Source organism: Paraphaeosphaeria sporulosa, assembly GCF_001642045.1.
Source record: "Paraphaeosphaeria sporulosa strain AP3s5-JAC2a unplaced genomic scaffold CC84scaffold_4, whole genome shotgun sequence".
NCBI classification, from domain to species: domain Eukaryota; kingdom Fungi; phylum Ascomycota; class Dothideomycetes; order Pleosporales; family Didymosphaeriaceae; genus Paraphaeosphaeria; species Paraphaeosphaeria sporulosa.
This window is the reverse complement of record NW_017253363.1, coordinates 1,531,663-1,548,808: the sequence shown is the minus strand read 5'-3', so window position 1 is coordinate 1,548,808 and position 17,146 is coordinate 1,531,663. Positions and strand designations below refer to the sequence as shown.

Below are 17,146 nucleotides of genomic sequence, written 5' to 3'. Positions count from 1 at the left end.
TAGTTTGGATCCTGTGTGATGTGTTCTGCCGAGATAAGAGATGCGACAACTGCTGGATTCTTGGTCTTGTCGCCGGAGAAGCATAACTTAGTTATCTGTGCATTGGCTGAGATGCCATGGGTAACAATGGCACGGATGGCCGACGGCAAGAGGTTGCAAATATTGCTCATTGAACAGTAACAGTGCGCAAACAAGCACTGCACGCTCCGACCCGGGCCGTTGAACAGCATGGTCGCAATTGCGCCACGTTCACAAGCTGGCTTCACATCTGCCTTCCACGCCTGGCCATATCCTAAGGGCACGGTTCTTCCAATCTCTCACTTGGACGCTCGATCCTTTCTCCTGCTCCAGAACACGCCTGTGCCATGGTGTTTCCTTGATGTGGTCATCGCTTCCCGACCGGCGTGTGCGTGTTCGGCCACCGTCCCTTGATACGGCCTCGCGTGCGTGTCTGCGTGATTAGATACGTATCTCCCTCTCGTATCTCCTTCACTTGTCCTGATCCCCACGCTTAGGAGATTCATCGGATCCCTTCACCGTCTCTTCACCCAAGACTTTGCTCGCCGACATGAACCTAGACAGCCACGCATTAGCACCAGCACCGGGCACAGATGTTCCTGTTTAGACCGACTGACATTGCTCCTGCATATCCGCCCAATCCGCGCATGTCTTGCGCCTGTCTGGCGGTCATTCCCACCAAGCTCTCCAAATCCGCCATGTTGGCCGTCAATTGCGCGAGCTGTGCCTGCAGGTGCGATATCTGGCGGGGCTTTTGAGAGGGAACGGTGCTGAGGCGGGAAGACGAAGAATTCTGGGAGCGCGGAAGGTTGGACATGTCTGGAGGCTACGGTTGGGCTGCTGTGCGTGGAATTGTCGTACGTTGTTGTGTGTTGTTTGGGGAGCAGGTGGGGGGACATAAACGCGGCAGGAAGCCGCGGTGGAGAAGACTTGGCAGGAACGCGACCTTGTCCGCCCAGACCAATTTTACGCTCCAGCACGACGCGCTCATCACTGAGACTGGACCTCGCGCCTTCACCGGGCATTCAGCGCATCCGCAACTGCAATCATGGCCGCACCGCAGACTGTTCAGGCTGTTCGACGATGGATCCTTACTGGCTCCGTAGCTGCCATCACCGTCACTGGCGCCCTTTACGGAGCCGACTTGAAGAGCAGCTATGAGAAGACCCAGGTAAGTTCTCATTGTCATCCGGCCCAATGATATCGCCCACTCATCACCAATCTATTGTCCACATATAGCTGACGCACTGCTATAGGCACAAAAGCGAATCGCGACCATCTCGGCCGATGAAAAGATTGCGCACTACCAATCACTCATCGAAGAATGGGAACGCACAAAGAAGGAGCTGGAACGCAAATTGGAAAACTTCCAGGCGAAGAAGAGGGGTGAGCAGGTTGGTGAAAACAACCGTCGGAGCTCGCCGCGATAGTGCTCAAACGCATCCGCAAAGAGCAAGCTGCACACCACGGGGTTCTACGTCGCCGAAGCGCACCTTGTCCTTGTGGCGAAGACACACCGTCTTGGAAATGAATCTGGTTCGGTCAACATCCGGTTCCACCGCTGATGCGACCATTCTCTCCAGCAAAGGTGCGCGGAGCACCTCTTTGAACTACGAAATTTCGGTACAAGCTCGGCATCTCCCCCCAGCGAAGTATTGCTCGTACCGGCCGTTGATCTACCGGAAAGGATCTAGAAGGAGACATTGAAGTCGGTCACGCTATGCTCCTTTGGCCCACCTCCAGACGGCTACCACGTGCTCATAGTTCGATGCTGCCGCCTAGCACGCCAACCGGCCCGATTGCTCATATCACATGTCGCGCCAGAACATCCCTCGATATCCGCGTACATACCGGGAGCTGTCCGGGCGAACTTACTGGACGCTACATTCCGGGCATGAACATCCATTCCGGCAAAGACAGCCACCGCAACCAAAGCCTTCGGCGTTTTAAGCTATGAGTCTCGCAAGACGATTCGACGGTCATACCTCGCTGGACGATATGCTCTGCAGGTCGCTCGCTGTCTGACAGAGCAACAAGAGCAAGAGCTACTCCCATAATGCAGGCTGTGCTCGGATCTCACATGCAGACTCGCTGTCTATCGAACTTTGGTTACAGACAGCGGCCAGCGAGGTGCGAATATGGTCTCTCCTCGGCACATCAACGTACTTTGGGTTATGACTCCCTGGCATCAGTGGTAGTGATGTTGTCAAGTTGGAACTTGTTGGTATATGCGTACAAACCTATGACACAGTGAAAGGAACGGCGACGCCACAGTTTCGATTTGACTTTGAATTGGAAATGATGCAAGTGCCCCAAGGCCATCGTTCTAAGTGTCATCTCGGCATGCGTCTTGTCTGGAGGGGTAGTCTGTAAAGATGACCATCCCGTGGAAGGGCCATCGTCTTTGCGTTTTGCTTTTGAACATTCTCAGTCTGTGCTGCTACAGACTCATCGAGCCGATGAACAGGTCGAGTTCATTCAAGAAAACCAGCGTCAACTCAGTCGAGGTACTGCTTAAGTTTATCTTGCAGGGAATTTGGATCAATTGCCCATTTTTCGCCGGTCTATGGGACTTGCAAGTCGACGCAAAGTACGCTGCGACTCTGAACGAGAAGAAGCGCTTGTGTTCCAGAGTACACATCGTCAGACCGGGATGACCTATCATCATAGTCGATTCTTCCAGGCAGTGGAAACCTACTGCAGCCGTGCCTGGATTGCCCAAGAACTGGCGGTAGTGCGGCGTGTAGTCCTACTCTTGGGAACGGCTGAGCTAGATCTCAATCAGCTTGCTGAAGAAGATCGACTTCGAGCTACTCGAGAAAGGTTCGAGCTCGGCTGGTATCCTAGCACATGGCCAAAAATATTCCTCTATCGGATCTGAGCTTTAGCAAACGATTATAGGTGGGAAGGCAGGCGTCATTGGGCTAGGGTACATAGCCGCCTATGCCTTCTTCACCTGGTGTCGCAACACTGTGGCAAGCAATGCCCCCGTGAACGGGATCGAATTTATTCCTTAAGGATCTTTGTATTGAGGGACACGATCTATATTGATCGAGTATGATATACCGTCAATGGACTTGTTATTCCGCATAATCCAGATCTCGCAACGATCACTATGCTTTTGCGCAGCTCTCGCACTGGTTGGAGCACTGGGGCAAGATGAAGACATGGGAAATTGGACTTACGTATATCTGGCCGTCAAGCTCCGCAGCGCTCATCAACCAACCCGACACAGCACCCCATCAGACGTTGATCCACAAATTCTCTGCGCAGGATCTGCTCAGGGACGTATGGTGAGATGGCGTTAAACCTCATCAAGGAAACTTTCGAGTCTCCCAGGTCTTGGCCATTATCATGTTTGGGTCGAGGACAGTGTGTCCTTCGTGCGCTTCTGAAGCATGAATATCGGTCTTGAAAATTTAACCTTAGGGCCGCCCTACAAGATTACATCTTGGGCGATATATAGAACATCTTGCAGCTCTTAACCATGTTCGGACTCGTGCGCCTTCCCACGGCGCAGTGCCTCTCCGAATCCCTTGTGTACAACTACACCAGACACAGTGGCTGACACAAAGAAACTGGATTTCTAGAGTACAGATGCTTGTGAGAACTCGGTGTATAACACAGTCAAAAGAACATTATTCCATGGTCGATCCCAATATCTCCTAGCAAACCGAAATATAGTTCAGATTGTCAGCCACTACGAGACCTAACGATAACTTACTCACCCTAGTCGCGCAGAAGCTATGAGAGGATGTCTTGATTGGCAATATATCCGCGACGAGCAGCCACCCACGTCCAACCCACGACCCCGGCAACCTGTGGACGTGCATCCTCACCACAAATACATGTCACCGTCCCCGGGGGTTGCAGCAGGATGGGTGCGGTGAGGACAGTGGAACAAATGTCGCGCTCTTGACTGATTGCGACCAAAACAATATCACCGTGTGGTTTGGCCGAATGTATACAACTCTGGGAAGCCTGTAACCATAGCGTCCACATGTCCGGCAACAAAAAGCGAATTATGTACGCGCGCCATACTAGGGTGTTCCAAAGCAGGTGAGACGAAGCCGCTTTGTCCAAATTTAGTTTTGTTTTACTTGAGCTATAACTTTATGTGCGTTCAGGTCGTGCTGGATGATCATCACGATTCTTCAAATCGCCTATGTGTTCGACTGTTTAGGAACAGACAGGTTCCTCTTCGGAACTCAATGCCAAGAAGTTTCAAAAGGAGTACACTCAAGTCCGACTAGTGCACTTGCGATACGCGACCTCCGTCGCGATCCCAAGTAACATCCGCGGTTTGGTATCTGTATTGTAGATATAATATGTAGCAATGAACCAGGCATTCATTGCCTTCAGACGAAGATTCTCCAAGCAGCACCAGCGGGTAAACATCGCTACCGATGACGAAGGCTTAAATTATGCAGAGCCCCATCTTGAGGTCGCTGACTTCGCCCGAGAGGCACGGGCAATAGAAACATCGGACTGTGTGGGTAAGCGTATGCCTTCTGACTGGTTCAAGCCGAAAGAGTGCGACAACTGAGGTCCGCTGTACATGCGCCATCCATCTAACAATAAATTGGACCTTTGTGTCGGTGATTGACACTTTCTTTCGCAGCCTCAAGCCACTGCTGCGCTTTCGCGCGAAGTACAAAGGTGGAGATCAGCAACAAGCCTGTCAAAGCCAATTTCGTGATAGTGTTTGATGGTTATCAAGGAGTGGAAAACGCCGGAGGCCTCAACGAGGCTGGCGCTTCCTTTCACAGCGTTCAGTAACCGCAACCACACTAGCCCGTCCGATCTTAAAATACGAGCGCCCAGCGATCCCTCTCTCACGAAACATGCGAGACGTACGACACGCTCCGCACCAATGGCCCGATACCTCATGGGACTTTCGTGTATCGCTAGTCCGCACTTGGGGCGGAAAGCTGGGATGCTAAAATGCTCAATGCGGAACACCCGTGAGGCTTAGAAGCTCAGCCGCAGGGATCGCGCACGAAGGATTACACGGCGTGCGATCAGCTGCGAGCATGCGCGCACGTAAGTGTGGATACTTGTCCCCTCACTTTTCTCGAGGCTCTCTCTTCGAGGTTTCTGAGCTTACAACGTTGACGTTGTCGATTTGAATTCATCGTGAGCCTTGGGGACCGAATATGTGCTGCGAAAGATGAGCCACTGGACATGTTACACGGACCCTGCCACCTGTTTGGAAGTATCAGGCGCAGTGCCGACGTCTGGTGCTGACACTGAGCCAACGGATGTGTTCTTCCCTAATCCGACAAATGGTGCCGGCGACGAGGGCAAACCGAAGACTACGAAGACGACGCGCACCGCTGACGACGGAAAGCCAGTGCAGACAGACGACAACACGAAGCCAGAGGCAACCAAGCCACTAGAGTCAAGCTCGATACGACACGTAACTGTTCTAGCTACCACAGTATCTGGGTCGACCGCCGAACCAACCATCGCAGTCGAGACGAGTGTACCAAGTGTTGCTGCAGGTACAGCAAATGGAAACAATGGATCAGGTGGGGGAGGAGGTATGTCTCCAGGAGCTGTAGCAGGCATTGCAGTCGCGACAGCCATTGTCGGTGCTGCCATTGCATTCTTTGCTGCCTTCGTGCTGTTCAAGCGCCGAAGACCGTCGCGGCACGGACACAGCGAGTCGTCCACGAATTTCATATCAAAGGGAGAACAACCTTCGTACGTCCAGATCTCACAAGTTGGCCCCCCGCCTGTCCTCGCGGCCGCCATTCTCCCGACAAATCGCGGTGTCGATCTCTCTGATTTATCGCATTCTTCGGACTTCCTAGCTGCCGTGCTGCCACCAGCTGCAGACGAACAGGCAGTCAAAAGCAGAGTCACCGCAGTATTTGGTCAGATTCTCCAACACGTAAACGATTTCTACCGCAATGTACATGCTACATTGACGCCGAGCATGGGAAATGATCTCAAGAAATTCTGCGATTCGTCCGTGAATCTTGCTGAAGAGCTGGAGCACTCGTCCATGCCTACGATAGCGATTAAGCACGCTCTCGTTGGCTATCTTTTGAGTATCATAGCGCCGGAAGCGGAGCAACAGTCCACTCTGTTCCCCGCCGAGGTTGCAGGTCTAAGGCAGGACGAACGCTCTTTCGAATCACCCGGTCAGATCACTCCGTATCGCACCCAGCATTTCCTTTACTGACATGCAAGTGAAACAGATGACCAAGCCGCCTACATCCTCTACAAACGCCTCGCTGCGCATTTGTACGCACCTCCCATCTCTTCCCTCCAATCCCGCCAATCCGACATCCGCGAAGCAGCCGAGCACTTCGCGCTCACTTTCTTCCCCTGGGCAAATCCCGCCTATGCCGACCAAGACAAGGACGAGAATCTAGTAGACGTTATAAACAATGCTTTAGATCTGAGTTTGTGGCTCTTCGGACAACCGTACCTGTATGAGTGGGTGTGGGAGGACGTGGGCAGAAGGGGAATGGTGGTCAGTCCAGGGCTGGTGAGGGTAACAGATGAAAGAGGCAAGATGTTAGATAGGCCGAGAAAAGTGGTAGACGCTGTCGTCGCAACCAGCTGAGTATGGACACGGAATTGAATCTTCACGGTTGTGCATATCCATAATTGAGCGTTGCGAGCGATAACGTGATGGCGTGTCGAGTCCGGTATCTTCGTTGCATCATGCTGTCACCCAAGCTCCTTCCTCCAGCCAATGCCGGACTTCCAAATACTACTTACAAAACCCAGCTACTCTACGACCACGCACATACACATGTGATATGTTGCGGTCGTCACCAGACATGACGTACTTCTCAAAGATTGTGCGGACCGAATCGCCCTCCTCGCGCGGTGTCATTGCAGATTGCAACCCCGTCGTGGTCGTGATCCACGATGCATCGAACTGTTTGCCGACCTTGAAATTCCCAATCTGGTCATCAAGACACAGTACCTGCGCACCTCCCAAAGTGGCAAGATAAAAAACCTCCTCCAACGTAAGCCCTCTGTCCGCACCCTGAGACATGACCTCTTGGGCGTTCGAAGCAATCATGGTCTGCCGGATGACAGACAGCATCTGCGACGCCCATCCACCACCACTGTCCGTACCAAGCCCAACCTTGATCCCGCGCCGCATAAAGTCCCGTACAGGAGCAACCATAAAGCCACCCCCGACTGTCATGTTCGCGATCGGGCAATGGGCAACACCGCACTCCAGCGCCTTCAACCGCTCTTTGTCGTAGTCGGTCATGATGGTGCAGTGTGCGAGAATGGATCTTCGCCCCAGAAGGTCGAAGCTTTCATATAGATCAGCCTCGCTTCTCGCGGCAAGATCTGGGAACAATTCTCTGGTTGCGTCGATCTCCTGTTGGGCCTCGTTGAAGTGTGTCTGCATGGCAAGGTCGGTGTCGGCGTTCATCATGTCGCCCAGGCCTCTGAGCAATTTGGGTGTACAGCATATTGCAAATCGAGGAGTCAGAACGGGTTTTACCAGTGCATACTCTGGGTCACTGCATCCCGGTAGTTGTCGAATATGCGCGACGCAGTCCCAAGTCTCGCGCAGGGAAACTTCAGCACTTTGCTCGCATATGTACTCGGGTGCATTGCGGTCCATGTTACATCTAGGCACAACTTAACAAGCGTTATGGACAGGGAATAATTGAGCCCAATTTATTTTGTTCCACTTACTTGCCGACGAACGCCCGCTGCCCCTTCTCAAGACATATCTCAGCCAAGATGCGCGTTGCCTCAGCATGCCGCGAGCCATAGTACGAAGCGGTCGTGATACCTTGCCTTAAGAAGTCGGAGACAGTGTTCTCATACGTCTTGCGGGCATATTCGGCATCCGCGAAACGTGCTTCCACGGGAAAGGTGACTTGATCCAGCCATTCGAGGATGTGTAGGCCTTGTCCTAGACCACGCATTGGCCATTGCGGCGCGTGGTTGTGCGTATCGACGAAGCCGGGAATCAGGATTTCTCCGGGCGCCAGATGGTATACTTCGGCACCGGGGATGGACACAGCCTCGTCGCAGGACTTCTCGAGTGCGACTATCACGCCGTCCGCATCCACGATAAGCGTGCCATTCTCGATGACCTCGAGTTCACCCAGGCTGATGGAATGGACGATCGCACCGTGGAAAACCTTCGATGTCATGTTCAATGACAAGATTGCCAGGTGGGGTGCCTATGGGCGCAGAAAATTGCATTCATTTGACGTTACGATGGGAAATCCCGTAAGCTATAGAGGTAGGAGCGATCGCGGACTAGTTCGGCCGCTAGTTGCCCCGCCATGAAGCTCACTCCAGGACATGCGTTTGCAGTTGTCTACCTACTGCACTGTTCTTATCGAAAAGCTACCTCTACTAGAAGGAGCCGAAATCATTTCTTTACGTTTGGCCTTCTCGTATCGGCCTCTGCATCGATCTGTAATTTCAATACCGGCGCTGCCGATTGCCAACTCGGTCTTGGCCTATGGAGAGAACGCATTGATGAGCCGACAATCGTTATTTGTCTACCTTTTTACTGGACACCACTTCGTGGATATTTACATGTCAACAATCAGAAAGCTCATGGAAAGAGTACCGACGCTCACATATATGTTATATCACGCCTTCCCCCAAGGCCTTTTTATTCCACTGGCGCCACAATGCATTTATATTCTGCTCCAGTATCATAGCTTTAAAAAGAGGGGTCACTACCTCCCGCATACACTACGCCGGCTTTTCGACAGGTCTCCCGGAAGATGCAGTACATATTTGATACTTTTGGCGATTCTACCACTTCTTCATGGTCTATTGGCATCCTCCACAACTGGATTACCATATGTCATTGCGGACTCGGAGTGGAAAACATGATACAGCAGAGTTGTGTGGGACGTGATCTCGATTGTACTTGCTTACTGGCCCTCAAGCCCGAAAAGTGAGTCGAAAGGCAGGGGGCTCGTTGAAGCCCTCGCAGTTGACGCGAATTCGCACGAGCGAGAGCTGACTAAGAGTTGTGATCTGGTAGCAAAGCGCGAGTGCTACATTGAAGCCTTCCACCGCGTGTAAGAGCAAGCCATTCTTCATATTCGCTTACCTATACATAAGCGGCTATCATTTGACCCGGTCTCAAGGCGGGAGAGCGACACCATTTTCCCGGTTACGAAACATGGCTGTGTAAAACTAGGGTAGTTTTCATTTAGCCACGGAAAAATTTGCACCCGACTTCGAAATGTTCTATACGGTGACCAATGCCAGTCTTCATGATCTGAAAGTCATCAAGTTGCTAGCTGAACTAGGGATTAATGGCTGAGTGGTACTGTAGATCACTATCAGAATATTATAGTATGTAACACCTGTATACTGCGGGCCATTGGTGGTAATGTTACGAGAAGACATCCTGAACCCTTCTGGTGCGGCTCCCATGCCGGCGTCAAGCAGCCATCGCGATATATATTGCTTTTGAATAGTGAATCATTTGGAGAGCGTTTGTCTATAATAAAGCAAAAGCCGAACGTAGGGAGAGCCAGGACGTTCCCTCTGAACCTACACCGAATCCATCTAGTCGTCATCATGCGCTGGCAAAGCACTTTCGTGACACTTGTTGCCATCTCGTCCACAGCTCTGGCTCACTGTACGTACACGAATACAACTTTTTGCTTGACGTTGATTGACCGTTCGTCTGGTAGGGAACTACGAATCGGTCCTACTCAACGGCAAAGACACTGGAGCCTATCAATATGTACGATCCACAAAGAATAGCAACAGCCCAGTGCAGGACATCTCTTCCAAGGACATGGTGTGTAACGTGGGCGGCAATGACGCCGATGTCATCGCCAAGACCAAAACGCTCAGTGTGAAGGCTGGAGATCAGATTGGCTTCCGCATCAACAGCGTCTTCGGTCATCCTGGCATCCAGCAGGTGTACATGAGCAAAGCTCCCAGCACTGCAGCGACCTACCAGGGTGACGGCGATTGGTTCAAGGTTTACTCTCTCACGACCTCGAACCTGACCAACGATCCAATCTTCTGGGCCCCATTCCCAAACAACGTCGGCATCTCAGACTTTAGCTTTACGCTCCCTACCAGCCTCCCCAATGGTCAGTATCTCATGCGCGCAGAGGGTCTCGCGCTGCACGGCGCTTCAACAGTCGGCGGCGCGCAGTTCTACATCGGCTGTGCGCAACTTGATGTCACAGGCGGCGCGAGTAGTGGCACTCCTGGTCCAATCATCAAGTTCCCAGGCGGCTACTCGACGAGCGACGCGGGCATTCTCGTCAATATGTACTGGCCTCCGCTACGGAGCTACACTCCACCTGGACCAGCGACGTGGCCTAATAAGTGTGAGGATCATTCGCCTAATCTCCTTGGAAAGACTAGCGACGGAGACTGCACACCCCTAGCCAAGGGAGCAACAGGTTGATATTGGACTCTTATATTTTAGTCATCATCTGAAGGAGTATTCATAAAATCGGCTTGTAGCAACTGGCGCAGTGTGTGAGTGACTGCTCAAAACGCCATACATGTATGATTCACGGTTTGCCTCGCAAAAAGTGTGTATTGCTCTACCAAGCTAAGGAAGATATGCTGCCCTGAGCATTTGCTTCCATGATCTTGGACTTCCTATGTATTCAGAAAAGCCGATGCACCATTCCTTGTCGTCATAGCCAGCCACTCACCACCAAAGAATACTCAACCGGAAGCACAACCTTTGGTAGACAATCTTCGTAATCGCAAACACGTCGAACCTCGACTGGTGGCCCTGGTGCAGAGCTAACCAAGCAAGGCGCAGTGGTTGTCGGCCCACTGTCCATCAAGCGAGGCGCAAGCCGCCTGCTTGACGTCGAGTGTGGCCTGGCCAGCCTGAGACAAGTTGAGAGTGCAATTGCCGTTGACAAAGCTGCCATGAACCTGGGTGCATAGCTGCTCCGGGGTGTCGATGCCCGTGACGTGCTGGAGAAAGTTCTCGGAGTGTGAGAGGTCGATGGTGCAAATGGGCATAGTGTCGGCCTTGTAGTTGCCCTGGAGCATCTCGCAGAGATGGTCAGGCAGGGTGACCGCAGTTACGTCGTCGTACATCTTGTGGACTCTTGAGCTCGTTAGAATTTACAATCATGTTGCCTCGGCACCGTAGACCTGTTCGGGTGCCTGGTGAGAGAGACTTACTCGTCGATGGAGATCTTGGGCTGCTCATCCTGAGAGTCCTCGTACCGGCAGAAGTAGCAGGTGCCGATGGGGAATGCCAGACACATGATCTACAACGAGCGAAGTTAGCTCAGACATCTGCTTCCTTCTTTTTGCAATATCTACATACATAGCAAAGAACACAGCGGCTGCTACACTTGCTGTCAGAGACCTGTGAGGCCAACGACATCTTGGACAAGTATTGGTGACTACTTGATGATGAAGGTTGAGGTAGACTGTCGCTGTGACGGCGTCGTAGTAGTTTCGGGTCTCGGAGAACTTGATCAAGGGGGGAGAGGGCGTGGTATTGAAATTTGTGGAGGTTCGAATGGATTTGTGTGCGAGTATCGAGTCTTTGGGAAAGGCTAGGTGATGCACGGTCACAATCACCGCTGGAATCAACCCGTCAAACGGCCAGTGCGAGTGCGAGAGCCCGTTTGCTGCGCATGGTGGACGGCCGGTACTAAAGCCAGTCCAGATAATGCCTTTTTTAATTGCCCTCAGCGAGCATCAACTTTAGTGGATGTAGTCTTGCAGATTCATGTCATACGACGCTCAAAAACCAAGGGGGAATAAGTAGGCCATAGAACCTTCAGCTTCGCCATATCTATTGCAATTGGCTCTTCTGTAGAGTCTTGATAGCAGTCCGTGAGAGAGGTTCTGTAGCCGTTCACAGCTCTTTGCGTGGAGTATGATCTATCGAGTAAGAGACTCAGTGCATGTGCGACAACATTACCTGGAGGAATGGGCATGGTGAATCACCGAGCTTTAGCGGCTTTCTGGTCCTATATCAGGGGAAAACTAAATTAAATCGAGAAGGTTGTGAGAGCTGTGAAAGAAATTCGACTTCAAAAGAATGCTGGTCATTTGCTGATAGCGCGAGTTCAAAAAGTATTTGATAGGTTCTTGAACAATATATGTCCTCTCTCAAGAAGAGGGTGCCTCTTTCCACGCATTGAAAAGGCCGTAACAATAAGGTCACGATAGTTTCACAACAAGTTCTGGAACACTCGTCTAGTTGAGACCAACTTGCGACTAGTGCGTGAATTAGTGATGTGTCTTGTGTCGCTGCGTCTTTCAGACCGTGCCTTGCGGACATTATGTGAGGCTACTGAGATCGCAGTAGCTGACATCAAGAAGGGGAATACATGCTGGGCGCGGACCTTCTCTTGAACTTAACTCAGTCTAATGGACGCATATAGACTTATCGCGGGATAAACAATCGTGGATATTTACAGTTTGATTTGCCCCAAGCTTTACTAAATTTACTGTCGGTCATGGTGGATGTTCCATTACAAACCGAAGAGCACGTGGTGTGGCGGGGCAATGCAATGGTGGTGCTTACTTGCCATGATCGGCATCCTCCTCTTCATAATGATAAGCACCTTTCATTGTTCCACGCGACTCGACGATATGCTCTTTTAGTCCTCGAGCGCCTTTTCAAAATGCTTCACTTTTATCCCAAGCGATTCGAGGTCAGTAATTTTGAAGCACACCGTGACTAGCATTATACGTTCGACAGCTTGTTGACGAAGGCGTTTTGCGCAGATCGATGTCCACGTGGAGGACCTCGAGCTTCTCCATAAGAAGCTACAGTTTGCACGCCTCCCAATTGGGGATTCGGAAAGTACCTGGGGAGAGGATAATGGTATCACTGTCGCTTTCATGCGAAGCTTGATCGAGTATTGGCTCCAAGAGTACGATTGGGCGTCCGAGAAACGTAAAATCAACGAACTTCCACAGTTCAACGTCAAAATTGAGCTTGGAGACTGGGGAATCTTCGATATCCATTTTGTTCACGCACCCTGTGAAAAGAAGACTGGGATACCGCTGTTATATTTGCACGGATGGCCGGGAAATTTCACCGAAGTGCAAAACATACTGGAACCACTCCGATCTGCTGGGTATCATGTCGTGGCTCCTTCTCTTCCAGGGTTCGGCTTTTCGTCATACGCTACTAAGCAAGGGTTCAAGAACTGGCATTCTGCAGAGCTGGTGCATCGACTCATGATCGGACTTGGTTATGAACGATATGTTGTAGCAGGTGGTGACTGGGGAGCGATGATAGCATCATCAATGGTGCGACTGTATCCGGAATTTATTCAGGCTCTTCATCTTACTAATGTAAGCCTTTCTTCACCTCGTCGGTCAGCAGCCACTCAATACATAACACTGCATAGGTTTTCGTCAAGCCACCTGAGAACAGTAGCGCGTTGGAGTACTCCAAGTTCGAGCAGCATTCTCTGAGCAAAATGGTATGGTTCCAGCAGGGACAAGCCGGCTATGGCCAGATTCAAAGCACGAAACCACGCACCCTTGGCTTTGCCATGCACGATTCTCCAGTGGGCATGCTTGCCTGGATGGCCGATAAGCTCCTGATGTGGCGGGACGACTATCAATGGACCAAGGACGAGATCATCACGTGGACGTTATTGCATTACTTCCCCGGTCCCTCGACCGCCTTCCAAATGTACTTTGAGAATCTGTCGCTGGCTACTTCGGGTGAAATTCCGCCGGGAACTGAAAGATACGTCAAAGTGCCCACCGCAGTAAGTGCTTTCGCAGAAGAGGTCTTCATGGTGCCGCGAAGCTGGGCTGAGAAGGATTTCAACATCGTAGAATGGCAGGAGCATCCAAAAGGTGGTCATTTTCCGGGCTATGAGCAGCCCAAGGAGCTGAGTACGGACCTTGACAAGTTCTTCAAAGCGCAGTGGAAGCGCTAAGAGCCCCCCAGCCACGGCTTTCAGTCTGTCTAGAGATCGATCTCTCGTTACCTTGCGGGAGTCGACGTATAGCGGTTACCTGCACATATGATGTTGCAGAGTGTTGTTGTAGCCAGTCATGTATTTGCGCATTGACTTACCATCATGCCCACAAACCTTATCCTCTCCAACGCGTTTGTATACAGAAGCGTGCCTTCAAGGTTGTAACTCGTAGTGTTGAAAGGGAAAGCGAACGTGTGCAGAAGTAGCTAGGTGAGTGCTGCCATGCTTGTGATTTTCCTACAGAGAACTACCACGTGCACATCTTCCGGGTGCGGAGCGCTTAGGCTGTGCTCCTACCGGCTGATTGTCCCTGTCGCGGTCCGGATGCCCGACCACGACATCCTGGCACATCGCGCAGAGAACTTCCGCGCAATATCATCGAGTTCAACGAAGCTCTCGCAGATGGAGCAGAAATGCTAGTTAATGCGGCTGAAGATCGCGCATTCGAGAATACAAGCCAGCCTAAGGTACAACTCAAGTATAGAAATCTACATCCTCTCCAAATACACCTGCCGCGGACAACTACACTATGCACTTCGCCGCTCAACACTATATATGTGCAGCCAGCCACGCCTTTAGACGCTGCACATTATAGTGCCCTGGCGTAGAGAGCTCGCTAACGCCACCACTGGAAGAAGCTGCATCCGCTTTGCGCGAGTTTGACCTATCATATATTCGCCTACAATTTATCCCGTGCACCTCCACCGCGACGCGCCCGAAGATTTCCAATCGGCACAGACGATGCCTGGAAAGCTTGATTCTCGTCTAATCAACATCAATATACGCAAAATGTGTCGTCTTAGTTCGATTACTTGGTACTCTTACCAGCCGCGAAGACTTGTGATAGCACGAGTGGTCCGCGAGACGCGAGGCAGTCTTCTGGAACCGCGAATTGATTGCGGACGAGGGACAGGATATGACCGAGTGACTGGGTAGAGCCGGCGCAGTGTCTCTTATACGGCTAGAAGAGCTGCGTGTTCCTTCTTCCCTGGATGATGTCTGCTCGGTTTTCTGTCGCTCTTCTTGACCACCGCTGTCGCTATCATCATGCCAAGCGCTCGTCGTGGACGCACCGGGAGGTCGCGTCTGTGTCGGACACTGTGTTGTGCCACATATTTACATCTTACTGTGGCAATGGCGCAAACAGGTGAGTGCCTTTCCTAGCGTTCCACAGCTGCGTTTCACGATGTCTCTGTCAAGGCTCTTCGCTAACATCAGATGTAGTCGTAGCTAGCCAGACGGATGTGACGGCTGTAGCGGCAGAAATGTTAGCAGCCAGTGGCGTTGATTTGATACCATCGGATCATCGTATGTAGCCCTTATGCCGCTATCGTTCCTACAAGCATGGGTCCTGATTAGGCGTTACGTGTACTAGGAATCGCTTTTATAGCTTCTGCGCTCAAGACTTCGACGAAGTTTCCCACGGGTCTCATACCTTCAGCTCCTCGAACTTCATCCATTGTGCCATCGGAGATTGAGGAGCGCTTCTTTCCCACGGGCCTCATACCGTCGGCACCTCGGTCTTCAAGTACAGTACCAGCGCCTATTACCACGATTTCTGAGGGCACTCCAACACCAGCACATACGGCGCTGATACCTTCCGCACCAGTCTCCTCAATACCAGAGCCGACCACTTTAAGTACAATTACTTTTCCCACACTTACTCTTCCCGCCCCCACCAACGGTACAGTCCCGGTTGGCACCACCAATGTCATCCCCACGTTCTCGCCAACGGGTATGACATCCACACAAGAAGGTCTCCACCCCATACCAGCACCGAGTACCAATCCTGGTGATCCAGATGGTCACCACGAAGTTCCAGAGCCCAACTTCACAATCACAGTCCCATGTCGCGGGTGTTCACCTGTTGTCGAGATCACAGCTACAGGTTGGGGAACTGTGCCCACATTCCCAATCAAAATCCCGCCTGCACAAGAGGTAGAGACAAAAGCGAGCAGCTCTCCAGTCATAACCCTTTCCGTTGGCCCATCCAATGTGGTGATCAAACCCAACCCATCGGGCAGCGACTTCGTCATTGGCGATTCCACAACCATAAAACCCGGCCAAACCGTCACAGTAGGCGGCTCCCCCGTCGCAGTCCACACCTCCAATGGCCACACCGACGTGATCATCGGTGGCACGCAGACTATGCCTCTACAGCCGCCCACCAACCCACCCGTCGCCACAGTAACAGTAGGCGGCAGCCCTATCGCCATCAAACCAGCGCCCTCCAGCGGCGCCTTCCTCATCGGCGACTCCACCGTCGCCCCCGGCCAAACCCTGACCCTCTCGAACACTCCTATTGCCATCCACACCTCGGGTGCCCTCACACAAATCGTCGCAGGCACCCAGACCATCCCTCTCGCCCCAGCGGACGCACAGATTACAGACGCCCCCGTCCCCATCCCTATCGCCCTCCCAAACGGCGCCACACTGACACCGCTCCCGATAGGAGCAGATGGCTCGAGTCCCCAGGGTTACATCCTCGCCTCGCAAACCCTCCTCCCCGGCGGCGCCCCCATCGTCGTTTCGGGGACCACCTACGCCCTCGCACTGGGCGCCACCGCGCTCGCGATAAACGGGCAAACAACCACCCTACGCCCGTCTTACGGCGCGCTCCTGACCACCGTGGCTGCTCCGCCATTGACGCTCTTCGGCACGGTGTATACGGCGAATCGCGCGGGGTACTATGCCCTCGCGCCGGGGACAACGCTGGTGCCTGGCGGTCCGGCCGTGACGGTGAGTGGGACGGTGATTAGCCTTGTGCCGGAGGGAACGGCGGCGGTTATCCAGGGGAGCACGAGTGCGATGCAGCCGCTCACTGCGGTGGTTACCGTTGTAACGAGTGGGGATGGAGTTGGGCAGACGGGGAGCATGGAGGGCGCGCCGCTGCCGACGGTGGGGAAGCATAGTGCTGGGATGAATATGAAGAGGGGAGGGGCGTGGATTGACGAGGTGCTCGTGCTGGGGATGCTCGTTGTGGCGTGGTTGGGGATTCGGTTGTGAGGGCTATGGGGTGGCGTTGCATGGGTGGAGTTACGGACTGTTTGACATCAGGTTCGACTTCTTTCCTCGACCAGCTTGGACGTGTATCGGGCAAGTACAAAACATGCGCAGGACGGGATCCCTCGCATGAAATCGAGCGGAGATACAGTACCATGCCTATATTCTAAATATTCTTAGTGGCCCCAGTTTCCCTAGGGTTA

The 17,146-nt window shown here is 52.4% G+C and overlaps 8 protein-coding genes across 8 annotated transcripts; 5 read left to right on the top strand and 3 right to left on the bottom strand.

Annotated features, from left to right (window-relative positions):
* Window positions 1-489: 489 nt before the first annotated feature.
* Window positions 490-835, bottom strand: CC84DRAFT_1216126 (uncharacterized protein; the record flags this gene model as incomplete). The annotated part of the gene is made up of 2 exons (XM_018182772.1): window positions 490-574; window positions 636-835. The coding sequence occupies 2 exons, from the start codon at window positions 833-835 to the stop codon at window positions 490-492; spliced, it is 285 nt and encodes a 94-aa protein (XP_018037493.1).
* Window positions 836-993: 158 nt separating this feature from the next.
* On the top strand, window positions 994-1,583 carry CC84DRAFT_1258310 (uncharacterized protein; the record flags this gene model as incomplete). Its single annotated transcript, XM_018184816.1, has 3 exons — window positions 994-1,189; window positions 1,275-1,412; window positions 1,470-1,583. The coding sequence occupies exons 1-3, from the start codon at window positions 1,067-1,069 to the stop codon at window positions 1,581-1,583; spliced, it is 375 nt and encodes a 124-aa protein (XP_018037492.1). The 5' UTR covers window positions 994-1,066.
* Window positions 1,584-5,062: 3,479 nt separating this feature from the next.
* CC84DRAFT_1204712 (uncharacterized protein) lies at window positions 5,063-6,635 on the top strand. Its single transcript, XM_018181925.1, has 2 exons — window positions 5,063-6,167; window positions 6,225-6,635. Exons 1-2 carry the CDS (start codon window positions 5,189-5,191, stop codon window positions 6,593-6,595), a joined length of 1,350 nt encoding a protein of 449 aa, XP_018037491.1. The 5' UTR covers window positions 5,063-5,188; the 3' UTR covers window positions 6,596-6,635.
* Window positions 6,636-6,757: 122 nt separating this feature from the next.
* On the bottom strand, window positions 6,758-8,217 carry CC84DRAFT_1117236 (Metallo-dependent hydrolase; the record flags this gene model as incomplete). Its single annotated transcript, XM_018175487.1, has 2 exons — window positions 7,699-8,217; window positions 6,758-7,631 (listed from the first exon to the last, which is right to left on the bottom strand). Coding segments are annotated over exons 1-2 (1,341 nt in total), but the record flags the coding sequence as incomplete, so codon positions are not given.
* A 1,347-nt stretch (window positions 8,218-9,564) lies between these two features.
* On the top strand, window positions 9,565-10,414 carry CC84DRAFT_1242218 (uncharacterized protein; the record flags this gene model as incomplete). Its single annotated transcript, XM_018184079.1, has 2 exons — window positions 9,565-9,625; window positions 9,681-10,414. The coding sequence occupies 2 exons, from the start codon at window positions 9,565-9,567 to the stop codon at window positions 10,412-10,414; spliced, it is 795 nt and encodes a 264-aa protein (XP_018037489.1).
* Window positions 10,415-10,764: 350 nt separating this feature from the next.
* On the bottom strand, window positions 10,765-11,365 carry CC84DRAFT_1216121 (uncharacterized protein; the record flags this gene model as incomplete). Its single annotated transcript, XM_018182771.1, has 3 exons — window positions 10,765-11,080; window positions 11,158-11,246; window positions 11,306-11,365. 3 exons carry the CDS (start codon window positions 11,363-11,365, stop codon window positions 10,765-10,767), a joined length of 465 nt encoding a protein of 154 aa, XP_018037488.1.
* A 1,203-nt stretch (window positions 11,366-12,568) lies between these two features.
* Window positions 12,569-14,012, top strand: CC84DRAFT_1258307 (alpha/beta-hydrolase). Its single transcript, XM_018184815.1, has 3 exons — window positions 12,569-12,650; window positions 12,724-13,299; window positions 13,356-14,012. The coding sequence occupies exons 1-3, from the start codon at window positions 12,621-12,623 to the stop codon at window positions 13,896-13,898; spliced, it is 1,149 nt and encodes a 382-aa protein (XP_018037487.1). The 5' UTR covers window positions 12,569-12,620; the 3' UTR covers window positions 13,899-14,012.
* A 638-nt stretch (window positions 14,013-14,650) lies between these two features.
* Window positions 14,651-17,111, top strand: CC84DRAFT_1204709 (uncharacterized protein). Its single transcript, XM_018181924.1, has 3 exons — window positions 14,651-15,087; window positions 15,165-15,248; window positions 15,316-17,111. The coding sequence occupies exons 1-3, from the start codon at window positions 14,988-14,990 to the stop codon at window positions 16,944-16,946; spliced, it is 1,815 nt and encodes a 604-aa protein (XP_018037486.1). The 5' UTR covers window positions 14,651-14,987; the 3' UTR covers window positions 16,947-17,111.
* The last annotated feature ends 35 nt before the right edge of the window (window positions 17,112-17,146 follow it).